Source organism: Coenobita brevimanus, chromosome 33 (genome assembly GCF_032717465.1).
Source record: "Coenobita brevimanus isolate Jiangsu-jjx chromosome 33, ASM3271746v2, whole genome shotgun sequence".
Classification (NCBI taxonomy): Eukaryota; Metazoa; Arthropoda; class Malacostraca; order Decapoda; family Coenobitidae; genus Coenobita; species Coenobita brevimanus.
This window is the reverse complement of record NC_136986.1, coordinates 1,855,204-1,869,530: the sequence shown is the minus strand read 5'-3', so window position 1 is coordinate 1,869,530 and position 14,327 is coordinate 1,855,204. Positions and strand designations below refer to the sequence as shown.

Below are 14,327 nucleotides of genomic sequence, written 5' to 3'. Positions count from 1 at the left end.
ACCCCCTCATCTCTGATCATGCTCTGCTCAAGTTGACCCCCTCATCTCTGATCATGCTCTGCTCAAGTTGACCCCCTCATCTCTGATCATGCTCTGCCCACTTTTAGCTTTGATATCCCAAAATCCCCTTCCTACAAAAATGTCATCTGGTTCAGAAATTTGAGGAATGTTGACCACCATTTAATGTGTCGTAAATTGATCAGCGTTTAAAATCTTTCTTCTGATGGTTTGGTTGATATTTATGACAGTGAGCAAAGGTCAGTTTTTTATCATTATTGTCCTGAGGTGGTAAAAACAGTCATCGTAAGTGATGATGCTCTGTGGTAGGGTCCATCCATTAATTCTTTGCGTAGACAACATAGAAAGGCAGAACGTGAGTGGCGCTTGCAATAGACCGAATTAACTCGTTTGCATAATGTTTGTGCGAGAAGAGCAGTTATTCATACTGTAAAAGCTCAGAAGGTTAGGTATTATCAAAATAAAGTTGATTCATCTGGTGGTGATAAAAAAAAATTGTCTGCAATAGCAAACAATTTGGTTGGTCGGAGGAATGTAATTGTTAAACCAACTTCTGTATCTGATGCCCAATTGACTTCTGATTTTGCTTCATTTTTAAAAACTAAGATAGCTCGCATAAAAAAATATTTAGACAACAGTTCTTCTAGTGAAGTTTACTCAGTTGACTTCCAACCATGGTGCACAGGGGGTCATTTGCTTTCATCATTTTATCCACTGAATGTAAATACTGTAAACTCATTGTTACATCAGAAAACTTAACAAAACATTTTCCCATTTGATTCATGTAACTTTTCACAACTGCCTGATTTGTACGAGCAGGCAGCGGACATTATCTGCAGCATAATAAATAGATGCTTTTTAGAAAGTAATATTGTGCAGTCTAAGAAATGTGCTTTGCTTAGGCCCCTAATAAGAAAACCTGGCCTTGGTGTTGAGAGCATGACAAATTATCATCCTGTCTCTAACCAGTCTTTCTTATCCAAAATTATTGAGCAGGCCATACTTGATCAACTCTTACCACTACTTGAACATAACAGAGTTGTTCCTGTTGTTTAATCAACATACAGGAAATACCATTCATCTGAAACTGCATTAACAAGGATTCATAGTGACTTAATGGCAAACACCTGCAGTGGGATGTCCTCTCTCCTAGTTCTGTTGGATCTGTCTGCAGCTTTTGATACAGTAGATCATAAACTATTGTTGGATGATCTGTATTTTTGTGGCATTCATGATAGTGCTGTTTTGTTCCATAAGTCGTATCAGTGAGATAGATCTCAAAGAGTGGCTGTTGATTATGCTAGCTCTGATTCTGCTCCCCTTCTGTTCGGAGTCCCTCAAGGATCAGTTTTGGGTCCTTTTCTATGTACAATCTACACGAGTAGTGTGTCGTCTTTACTTGAAGCTCACGACGTGTCCTACCATTTTTATGTTGGCGACACCCAGCTCTGTGTTAAGATGTCAGATATCAACGATACTAAGACTAAGCATGAGTCTCTAATGTCTGATATTAAGATTTGGCTGGCTAGGAGGAAGCTTAAGCTGATTGATGGTAAGACTGAGAACATCAGAGAAAACAGAAGGGGTGATGACACTGATAATGCCCTGCCTTTGAACATTGGTGTGTCATAGCTTCATCCAGTCAGTTCTGTTCGAAGTCTGAGTGTTTACTTTAATTCAAAGTTAAATTACAAATAACATATTAATCAAGTTGTCAGAGGGTGTAACTTGCATATCAGAAATCTGTACTTTGTGAGAAAATTCCTGAATAAATGTTGCCTCTTAACATTTGTCCATGCAGTGGTCTTATTTCTTGTTGACTATTGTAATTCACTGTGGATTGATCTTCCAAATGATATGCTAACAAAAGTTCAGTCTGTGTTGAAGAGTGTAGCACGGCTTATCTTTGGTCTTCCCCCGAGAACCTTGACTACCCCATTCCCAATTGAGCTGCATTGGTTACCAGTAAAGGCTAGAATTGAATTTAAACTGTCTTATTACATTCAAGGTTCTTAAGTTTGGTTAACTAAAGTATCTTGCTGAATTGTTAAAACTCCCACTGGCAAGCCAGGTGTGATGTTACGTAATGAAGATGATTCCTTGCGTCTTGACAAGCCTGGAGCCATTCGCCAGTCATCATGCTCTGATTGTTCTTTTGTGTATAGAGCCCCTAGATTATATAGTAGATTTCCATTGTCCATGAGACAACTCTCTTCTCTTGAATCCTTTAAGAGACAGCTGAAAGCCTTTCATTTTTCAAAATGCTATGACCTGGAGAGAGGTACTATGATGGATGATTATAGGGTTTAATTATTTGCCACATTCATATTTTTTTACTGATGTAGTTTGTATTGTATATGAGATGTCACAATTCTTGTAACTGCAAAAGTGTGTCGAGCACTAATGAATTCCCTAGGGAAGAACTGGCACTTTTGAGAAACAAAAGGCCACATAATTATTATTATAATTATTATTGTTACTGTAAATGTAACATAAGAATAACCACTGTCGGTAGATTGGTCTGTCAGTGTTATGTCTAGAATTCGAGACCAGACATGAATAGTCAGTTAAATATTTCTACAGACATAAGTTGAGGATAACTGCAGGAACTTAGGTATGTCTAGACTATGAGATAAGACAAGGATAGCCAGTTGAATACTGTAGCTATTGCTTCTAAGGTTCAAAAATGTCAGTCGATGTAAACTGTCCTTGGCCCTCATAAATATAAAACTTTTAAAGTTGTATTGCACCGGGTGGCTCTCCGAAGCTAAAGAAAATTCTCGTTGCACCATAAATAAACTATAAAAACACCTCATTGTCTTGAACAGGTAAGCACCTGATGACATCATAAATTATCTGAGTTTTCAATAAGAAAAATTTAATTCCTAACCCGAGTACAGCTATATAAATTTTTTAGTATTGAATGTATAATGCCTTTATAAAATGATTTTGAAAAGAAAAATTGTGCAGATGCTTGCATGTGTTGTGAAGCCATGAACTATCTAGGCTGTGATGAGTGAATGTATTTGTGGTTTATTCACTAGGTATCATGGTGATGGTCTACCTAGTTTTATGCTTTTCTGTTTTTGCTTTTGGCTCACTCTATTGGTTTGTTGGAAGTAGGTGTCAGATGAGAATACTGTGTTGCATCTATATAGCATTTGTTTAGATGTATTTGTAACATACTGCTGTAGAAGTAATAACACTTTTAGATAACAGTCTCACTTCAGCAGCTGATTTTGGCAATCACTCGACAATTATGTTCATCTCAGGGTTATCCCTTTACAGATGTAATACTTCCAGAGAGATTCAGCATTTTAGGAATTTATTCTCAATACCACCAGACAAAATTAATGGCATCTATTAGATGATTTCATTCTAGTTATTCTATCTATCTATCTATTGCCAGATGCCTCAATCCCATATGGGATGGCCACAAACAAATCACCTTCACGTCGCCCTGTCCCGTGACATTTCACTGCCCTGCTCCCAACTCACACCCCCCCTCTCTCATATACCTCTCCACCCCATCCCTCCACCTCATCCTCAGCCTCCTCCTCCCTCTCCCTCCCCTCCACCTCACTCACATACACTCTCTTCGTTAGTCTCTCACCCTCCATCCTCTCCACGTGGCCAAACCCCCTCAGTGTGTTCCTCCTAACCCTTTCTATCACTTCTGCATCCACACCACAATGCTCCTTTATATCTTCATTTGTCAGCCTGTCTCTCCATGTGACTCCACAGGCTCCTCTTAAATAACCTATTTCCACTGCTCTCACTCTTGACTTATGTCCTTCCAACAACGTCGTAGCTTCACTTCCATATGTTATAGTTGGTATCACAATACTGTCATGTAATAACTTTTTCACTTCCATGCTCACTTCCCTGTTTCTTATCACTGCTTTCAAGGAACCAGCTAGTTATTACCAGGTAATTTTATTGGTCACTACTAGATGATTTTATTCTGTCATCAGATGACTTCAGTTACATTTACATAAAAATTTTTATATGCTATATTTCCTTTTAATGAACTCCCAGTGTTGAGATTGGCCCTGGTACTGCTGATGCATTTTAATGGACAGAAAGCTAAGTATAATTTGGGAACCAGTCATTTACTTCCAAACTGTTGCTGGAAATTGTTGGAAAAGAAAATGGATATGTAATAAATTTAGAGTTTCACCTTGGACTTGGACTCTGTACTTGTGGCTGAATATTTCCTGCCTGAGAGTGATGACTGCATAGCCAATTATCAAGCTTGTAGCCACATTTCATTTCCCATGATGGTATCTCCCTGGGTCAGTGGTAGCCAGCCATCTACTGCTGATGTATGATATCTTGTACATGTAGAAGGAACCTCCTAGCAAGTAAATTAAATTGGCCACTAAAAAACTTGGGACATGGTCATAGAGTATGACCTCAGGGATAACGGACTGAATAGTGAGGCTGCCAGAGATCGAGCAGTGTTGAAAGCTGCCATTAGGTTACCAAGGCCGTTGCATGCAAACATGTTGGAGCTTCTTTAAATGATTCGATATAATATGAACATTGGCAGGAATATTAGGTGTATATTAAGAAGTTTTAATTTATATTTCGATGTTGATGAGACACACATGGTGGCACTGGGCACCCTGGATGAAGCTAAACAGCTTCATTGTCCACATGGGAGCCAAACCTCCAAATACTTCTGTGCATATCACCATGGGGAAGAACTCTGGTCCAACTCTGGCAAGGCACTGCCCACCACAAGGGGATGCTGGTTCCCTGCACAGTGCACATACTGTATTGTACTTGTAGAATGGTCCCACAGAAATACCCTTACTTACCTATGGTCAGTAGGTCTGCTTGGCCCGACAGATCAGGATTAATCAACAGCAATTTTATACCTCACTGATGAAATAAAGCTTTGTGTGAAGAGTATAGTCTTTGCTGTGTAACCCAGAATTTTGGGCTTGAATGAAGAGTTTTTATGTGCATGGTTCATTTTGCTGAGTACCACTGATAACGGCCACTGTTTGTTTTCCTTTTTTTCCAGATCTAACACACCCTGACTCTCCCATACATATCTTTTATTGTATTCATCTTATAGCCAAGTAATATTTACTGTATTTTGAAGTAAGGAATTTTGATGTAGCCATCATTAACCTCTTCAGTACGGTAAGCCTCTCTTAAGTTGAATACCATCACGTGGAGGTTGGAAGAATATACTGAAAATTCCCCATAACACTCTCTGTCTCAGCACGGTGGATGAAGAGCGTAACAGCAGCACAAGCCTGCCAGACCCTGATGCTGGAGGTGTCCACGGTGACTATTACTGGGATAATGCCACGAACACCATGACATACCTGGTGGCCAGGAATAGGGCCAGGCGCTCCACATTCAATGACCGAACCACTGGTGTCAGCCGCAGGATTGACTTTAGAGTGTACAGGTAGGTGGGAGTGTTGTTTGTGACTAATTAATGTTATTCTTTGTTTGTGTTGGAAGCTGTTCAGGAGAAGCCAACTCAGTGACAGAACAAAACACACATCACAGGATAGAACTCAGAGTGAATGGAGGATCCTCTACCACTGAACCAACCTCCCTTGATAGGTTGATGACAGTAAAGATGTATTGCTGTAAAAAAAAATTCCCTGCAGCCTGATAATGGACATGTTGGTGACCAAGATTAATGCATGCAAGCATGAGCAGGGCATTTTGGAATGAACAAATGAATGAAGGAACCTGGTAATATGCCTTTCTCTATACTGTACTTTCCATTTGTCTACTCACAGCACACTTCCCCTCTACCAGGTGCCCCAGGTCATCATAGTAATACTGACTGCTCCACCGGGAGACATATAACCACTCTTCAGACTTCACATTGGAGGCACTTCCTGTGGGCAGTGACCCAGAAGGCAACAGAGTTGGAGTTTAGGATTATCATACAGAAAGATTTAATTACGATGGAACCGGTCCATGTTTAACAGTCTCATGTCATGATCCCTAAATGTAATAAATTGTCAGGATTAAGAAGTGTTATGATAAGCTCAGGTTAATTATTGGTTTCTGCCTTGTCAGAAATTATTATGCCTTGCTGATGGTGACTTCCAACACCCTGCTGCCATCCCAGTCATTATCAGATTAGCAAAATACCAGTTCATATCTCAATGAACCTTTTAACAAACTGAGACTGTGACAGGCAGACCATCCATTTGTGTTCCTAACCTGCTTCCACTGCATGGTGGAGAAAGTTGCTTTTGTTATGATGCTAACAGCAAACAATCTGGTCAGCAATGATTAACCTCAAAACCCAGTGAGGTATCACTCATTCATCATACTGCTACTCTGAAGTAGAGTGAGCTGTGACCAAACTGATGATTAGTGCAGTCGCTTGTTGTTGTTATTATGGCCCCAGACTTCTCAGGGTGTGCATGTGGTTGATAGGAGACTGAAATTGCCCTTTTCCTGCTGTCCTTGATTTCCATTTGAGGGGATAGGGAGGGAGTTGAGGGAAGTTTATGTAACCTAGCAGCAGAGCTGTCTAGTGTGCTACCATGTGAAGGGTCCCTTTTCAACAGTGCATTTGGTGGTGAAAATTCTAATCAAGCTTGCTCAACTCCATGTTTTTTTTTTTTTCCTACTCTGGGCATAGGCTTCACAGCTTGCTCCCAAGGCCCAGTAGTCCTGTCCTCCTACATACCATACACCTCTACATGTCACTACATTGGCGCTAACACCCTCTGTCCAAATTGAATACATGCTAGGGCTGTCTCATACAGGACTGATGTATTGGTATTAGCGGGGGTAATTTTATGACATGTCAGCCGGTCTTCTGGTAGGTCAATAAAGTATGATTTTATGAAATTCAGATCCTTAAACCTTTCTCTGCCCCAGTGGGGATTTGAGCCTTGGTCCGGTAGGATTGCAGTCCACCTCTCTGCTGATTGAGCCACTGCCTCCCCCATGCTTATACTGCCAGTAACCAATGGTTGCCTGCTTTCACAGTGTATTAGAATACCCACAAGATGCTCTCTTCCATTCTTCCTCCCTGCTTGCCAATCATCATATTTATTTATGCCTTCTTCCATTCTTCCTCTCTGCTTGCAAATTATATCATATTTATGTTCTTTTGTATGTGTCATTGTATTACTAGTAAATGTGTGGTAGTTTTGTTGATTATTGTTTGGTATTGAGAAAATCCTGTTATTTGTACTATGCATATTTACCTCCAGTAACAAAGTTGGGAAGAGATTATGTATTCGTCCCTGTTTGTCTGTTTGTCCACAAGATATCTCAAAAAGTTATTGATGGATTTTAGTGAAATCTAGTGGATATGTGTGTCATGGTTCAGGAACGAGTTGGCTAAATATTGGTGGTGATCTGAGTTCGAGCCCTGTTTCAGGACTGTTTTTTGTTTGTTTTTGTTTGTTTCTTTATTTGTCCACAAGATATCTCACAAAGTTATTGATGGATTTCAGTGAAATTTTGTGGATATGTGGGCTATGGGCCAAGGAAGAGTTGATAAATTTTGGCATTGATCTGAGTTCAAGCCCTGGTTCAGGACTGTTCTTTGTTTGTTTATCCACAAGATATCTAAAATGTTATTGATGGATTTCAATGAAATTTTGTGGATATGTGGGACTTGTGCCAAGGAAGAGTTTATTAGATTTTGTTGGCGATCTGAGTTGTCTGGTATATGTGTTGGCAGAGGTTTGTGCTTTTTGAGTGCTGTCTGCATGTACTGACTTAGTTCTTATGCTTGTTTAAGCTCTAATCATGGATTCCCTATCATCTAACTTAAGCTGATGTGACTGATTTGTAGTGACAAGTGTGTTAATGAGTAGGAGAGTAATGTCATTTTCTTGCAATATGTCATTCTTACTCATTAACCTGACAAAGCTCTTAATCTGCCACAGATGCAAATACACAAATTGCATCCCCCCAACGGTGCCACCAGTACCCACTGGGCGACCTGACAGCATCTACCGATGGTCTGACAAGGAGACATGGAAGGATGTGCCTGTGGGATCTGGTGGCCACCCCAATGAATCATATTATGGGCTGCCAGTGGAGGGTGACAAGATTATTGTCCCAGCAGGTGAGAGAGAGAGAGAGAGAGAGAGGGGGGGGGGTGATGAGAGGAAAAAGTTAATCATAGAGGGGAAGGCAAAAAGAAAGAACAGTAGAAGTGGATGTTTGGAAAGACAGAGAGGGGAAGGGGAGAACCAAGGCTTGAAAGAGTGAAGGAGGAGGAGGGATAAAGTAATGGAGAAATAAAAAGAGGGAGAGGGAAGGAGAGATGGAAGGATTGGAGGGAGAGAATAGAGACCTTGAGAAAATCTGTTGGTGGGATTTGATAGTTGCCCTCAGTGTTGTGTTTTGGTCTGTTTGTGAAGTTGGGAGAAGGAGGGGACAAGATTATTATTTTGGGTAGGTGAGAGAGAGCGAGAGAATGGATGGATGCTTGGAGTGATAAAGATGGAAAAGGAGAGGGGGGAAGTCTAAATTGGAAGAAGGAAGGAAGAAGAGGGAAATAATGGAAGGAGGGAGCCAAGGAGATGCAGAGGAATGTGCCAATGGCATCCATTTTCTAGGAAGAAAAGATGTGGAGGAATAAGTGGTTGGGATCCATTGTGTGAGGTGGGTGACAAGATTATTGTTCTTTCTGATGTGTGTGTGTGGGGGAGGGTCACTTCTGAGAAACAAAAGACCAGATTATTACCTTTAGATGATTTTCTCTAGATAGGTGAAGCTCATTGATTGGATGGATGTTTAAGAAAACTGTATGCACCACCTCAGAGTCTTCCATTACCTAAATAAAATCACTGGAGATGGTCAAAAGGAATACAAATTTGATGTTGTCAGACTATTTAAAAAATGAGTGAACCATGTGAGACCTCACCCTAAATGAAAATGTAATGACGCTATGATGTTGGTCATGACAGTACTGCACATGTTTGTTTTTCCACATTTATTATGTATGGTAATTATTTCTGCAGGAATGTGGTTGCTAGTGGACATAGCAACCCCCAGCCTTGGCCGAGTGTACGTGTACGGCACAATAGAATTTGAGGACACCATGGACCATGTCTTTAATACCACCATCATCTTCATACAGGTGTGTGTGTGTATGTGTGTGTGTATTTACCTATTTGTAGTATACAGGAATTGAGCAATGCTCGTATTGTCCTGTCTCCATGTCCACATTTATCAAGTCTGCCTTTACACACATGAATGTTTTTCTCATGCACCACCTCTTTGTCTAAGTCGTTCCAAATATTTAAGAATATACCTAATTGTGATATACACGGAATGTACTATGCTCGTGGGTTTCCGTCGCTGTTTCTCAATAAGTCGAATTTAACTTTAAACTCGTTTAAGTTTTTAGACTGGACGATCTCTTTGTCCAGGCTATTCCATAAGTCTATACTTCTGTAAGGAAAGCTATATTTCTTGATATCCTTCAAGCAACTTGACTTTTTCAATTTCATTCCATGTCCTCTTGTTGCTCTCTTATCCCATACAAACAGATCTTCTTTGTCAATTTTATCTACTCCCACCATGGTCCTGAACACCGCAATCATGTCTCCCCTCTTTCTCCTTTCCTCTAACGAAGGCAAATCCAGTTTTTCCAGCCTCTCTCTGTATGACAGGTCTGTCAGACTGGGGACCATCTTGGTTGCTGTTCTTTGTATTCTCTCAATCTTGTTTATATCTTTCTTTTTGTGTGGGCACCACACTACCGCTGCATATTCTAACCTGGGGCGGATCATGGTCACTATCAATTTTTTCATCATTTCCTCATCCATATAATGAAATGCTACTCTTATGTTAGTCAAGAGCTTATAAGTCTCTCCAACTATCTTGTTAATGTGCTTTTCTGGTGACAAACTATCTTGGACCAGCACTCCCAAATCTTTCTCTTCTCTCCTTTTGTGATTAATTCATTACCCAAAAAATAATTCAGTGATGGTCTCCTGGTACTTTTACCCATTTCCAATATTTTACATTTCTTTACATTAAATTTCTTTCCCACGTCCGGCTCCAATTGTGTATCCTATCCAAATCCTCCTGCAGTATTTTACAATCCTCCTCAACCTCTATCTTCCTCAAGATCTTTACATCATCAGCAAACAGACTCGCATAACTGTTCACTCCATCTACCATATCATTTACGTAAATCAGGAACATTACTGGCGCCAACACTGAGCCTTGAGGGACTCCACTTGTTACTTCCCTCCATCCAGACATCTTTTCCTTTATTACTGTCCTCATTTGTCTGTCTCTCAAAAGTCTCTCATCCATTCCAGAAGTTTCCCCTTTAGTCCTCCTATATATTCTAGTTTCCACATTAGTCTCTTATGAGGTACCTTGTCAAAGGCCTTCTCTAAGTCTAAGTACACACAATCCACCCAACCATCTCTCTCCTGTACCACATCAATCGCTCTTGAGTAAAAGCTCAACAAGTTAGAAACACATGACCTTCCACTTCTGAATCCAAACTGACATTCAGCCAAAATATTCATCTCTTCCAGATATTTTATCCATCTGTCTTTCAGGATTCTCTCACACAATTTTGCGACCATGCTGGTTAGAGACACTGGTCTATAATTCAGGGGTTCTTCCCTGTTTCCTCCCTTGTAAATTGGTACCACATTTACCCTCTTCCATTCTTTTGGCACTTTCCCCTCTTCCAGTGAGCATACAATTAAGCTGTGAATTTTATCCGCCAGTTGTTCTCTGCATTCCTTCAGTACCCAATTAGAAATTCCATCAGGTCCTGGGGCTTTCCTTACATCTTGAGTTTCCAGTAATTTATACACTTCCTGCACCTCCACTTTTATATCTTTCATCACCGGAACATTTCTAATCACTCCCTCCCCTTCCACAAGCTCCTTTTCTTTAGTGAAAACTGACTGGAAACGTTTGTTCATTATTTCTGCTTGCATTGCCGCATCCTTAAAGACCTCTCCATCTACTTTCAGCTTGGTGATTCCTTCCTTTTGTTTCAGTTTACCATTAACAAATCTATAAAACAATTTGGGTTCATCCTTGCATTTGTCAATTATACCTTTTTCAAAATTCCTTTCTTCTTCCCTACGTATTCTTGTGTATTCGTTTCTTGTTCTTTTATATTCTTCCTTTGTTCTGTCGTTACCTCTCTTTCTCCAATTGTTCCATGCCTTATCTCTATCTTTTTTGGCTATCATACACCTTCTATTAAACCACTCCTTTTTCCTGTTTTCTTTCCCTCTTACTCTTGGTACAAATTTTTCCACTCCCAAATTATAGAGGTCTAGAAAGATATCCTACTTCCTCTGTATCTCTCTTGTTTCTCTGAATTTTCTCCAATCCGCATTTTCAAAAAAGTTTCTCAAGCCTGTAAAATTTGCTTTGCCAAAGTTGTATCTTCCCTGTCTATGAAGCTCGTCTCTTGGCTCAACGTTTCCTATTAACATCTGGAACTCAATGACCACGTGATCACTTTTTCCCAAAGGACAGAGATATTCCAATGATTCTATTACATCGGGTTCTTTGGTGAACAGTAAATCTAACCTTGCTGGTGTGTCCTCACCTCGAAACCGTGTCTCTTCTTTGACCCATTGCGTCATCACATTATTCATTATTATATTTAATAACATAGTGCCCCACGAATCCTCGCCGCCTCCCGAGTACCATTCCTCCCAGTTCACCTCTTTACAATTAAAGTCACCCACCAAAATTATATTATTGCTTTTCTCAATTATTTTTTGCAAGTAGCTAGTCATATCTGACAACATCTCATGGTATTCGTCATCCTTCCATGCTCTCGTCTTTGGGGGAACATACACTACCGCCATATCTCTTTTAACATTCTCTCCAGTTTCTAATTTCATATATATCACTTCAGCCCTGCCTTCTCCCATTTCCACAGTATCTACATTTATGTTGTTCTTCACTGCTATCATCACTCCTCCTCCCCTTTTTTCTTTTCTGTCTTTTCTCCACAGTTTGTATTTACCATCTCCCAAATGAACATCAATATCTTCTCTTAATTTGGTCTCTACAAAGCACATGACATCAGGTTCATGTTCTCTCGAGAAATCATTAATTTCGATCCTTGTCGATATGAAACCATCAACATTAGTATATATCACCTTCAAATTATTTTTGACATTATTAGTACCCTCTTCTCTCCTACTCTCTGTCCGTACCACTTCCTCAACTTCTGATCTTTCACAACCATCCCCCCTAGTTTCCTTCACTTCTATTTCCTTAAATACCATTTCCTTACTTTCATATCCAAAACTCTCCAAAAAAAAGTATTACGTTCTTCCTCTGTCCTCTTATCATTTTTTTCCTTTACTTCTTCCTTTAATGATTTTAAAACTTCTCTTTCTTCTTCATTCAGATCTTTTCTTATTATAATATTTTCCATCCCCGCCTCTTTGCTTAATTTCCAGGTCACTTTAAGTATCTCATTTATTACACTTTCTGATGTAAACTTGACTCTCATTGGTCTTGTTTCCCCTTTCTTATAAGGCCCTATCCTCCTTACTTCCTCAATTTCTTTTACCCACTTGTCTCCTTCGGGGTCAATCTTGCCTAATATTCCTCTCACCATGTTCGTGTCTCTCGAGTCTTGCGAACCTAACCTTTTCTTCCTCTTCCCTGTTTCCAAATACTACCACACATCTGTTCCTTTCTACAGTTTCTCTCACTATTTTCTCTTTTTTCTTCAGTATTTTCACTACATTTTCTTCCATTTCTTTCTTGTTCATTTCCCTTTCTTCCTGGATGATCTCTCTTAAGCTGACCACTTCTTTCTGTTCTTCTTCTACGTGTGCCCACTTTGCCTTATGTTCTTCTAATACATTACTCACCTTCTCCGTTTTATTAGTACTCTCTTCAAGTTTCCTCCTCAGTTCAACATTTTCCCTCTTCAAATTCCTAATCTCTTCATTGGCTGTTTCGTTGGACTGGATTAGACTCTGTATGGTGGTTTCCATATTTCCTGATACATCCTTTATCACTAGATTCTCTACTTTTTTTTCGAGTTTACTAATCCTCATAATTAATGTTTTCACCAGGTCCATGACATTAGTATTAGCATCAAAACCTTGAAATTCCATTCCCTCATTGTTTACGTTTTTGGCCATGTTTAATGTAAAGTACCTAAACAGCTGTTACCGAATAAGCCACAAACATTCATGTATATTATTGCCAACAAATCTTTACATTTTTGGTAGTCTACTAACTTTCATTATTTTAAATTTAAAGAAAGACCCTAGGAGACAGGACAGACAAAATTCCTGAAACTACTCAAGGTTAGGAGCAATGCCTTGGACGTCCGCTCTCTCCGGCTGTTCGTGTGTGTGTGTGTGTGACTGAGTGGTACATTTTAACTTGATTATTTGATGGATTGATTGTTTGCATTCTGGGGGTTTGAATGACGTGTGAATGAATTTTTGGCCCATTTCACAGGTAATACTGTTGATAGTTCTCCCCATTTTACCCATTCTCATCCCTTAATTTCTGGATCCTGCATCATCCCATCCTTAGTTTGGAGAAATGGTTGGGATGATGATGATGATGAAGATAATGTATCATTGATGCAGAAGCAACCGGTAAGAGTAAGAGAAGTGGTAGTACTAGCAGGAGTAGTGTACTACAAGTCTTTTAATAGAACTAAGAGTTAGAGTAGCTTGGTTTAATTTCATTTCATTTATAAAGGCTCCAACATTGGTCTCTGTCACCTAATGGCGGCTCTCCGTCCTGCTAGATCTCTGGCTGCCTCCTTGTTCAGTCCCTTATCCCTGAGGTCACGCTCAGTGACCTCGTCCCAGGTCTTTTTCAGTGTGCCTCTAGCAACCCTTCCCCTAATGTTAACACTTCTCACACTCAGCACCCATTTGTCATCCCCCCATCCTCTCCACGTCCCCAGACCATCTCAGTCTACTTCTCATCATCACAACACCAATATCCTCCAGTCCCATCCTACCTCTTAACTCTTCTGTCATAAACCTAGCCCCCTCCAAGCCTCTCATTCTAGGATGCACAGCACATATACCTAATCATGTAATAATAGTTGCAATTCCAGACTCATCTGAATGTGAACCTGGTGGACTGTTGACTGAAGTTGCCCTCCTCCTGCAGTCCACTGTCCTCTTTCCATGGAATAGGGAGGGAGTTAAGGGACATTTGTGTAACTGGACAGCAGAGCAGCCAAGTTATATCAGTGCCACTGGATGAAAGTATACCTTGCTGGCACCACATGTAGTAGTAATACCTATATCCCAGTCTTATTCTCTTATTTTCATTTCATCTTGCTACCTCACCATGACTTTATT

At 40.0% G+C, this 14,327-nt stretch overlaps 1 protein-coding gene across 1 annotated transcript in view; it reads left to right on the top strand.

The window, feature by feature from the left end:
• The window catches only part of LOC145395711 (fibrocystin-L-like), a 304,791-nt gene that overhangs the window by 197,371 nt on the left and 93,093 nt on the right, over nt 1–14,327 (top strand). Inside the window, exons 62-64 of the mRNA XM_080269252.1 lie at nt 5,255–5,446; nt 7,914–8,095; nt 8,997–9,115. Coding sequence (XP_080125378.1) covers nt 5,255–5,446; nt 7,914–8,095; nt 8,997–9,115 — 493 coding nt within the window. The remainder of the gene's footprint in view (nt 1–5,254; nt 5,447–7,913; nt 8,096–8,996; nt 9,116–14,327) is intronic.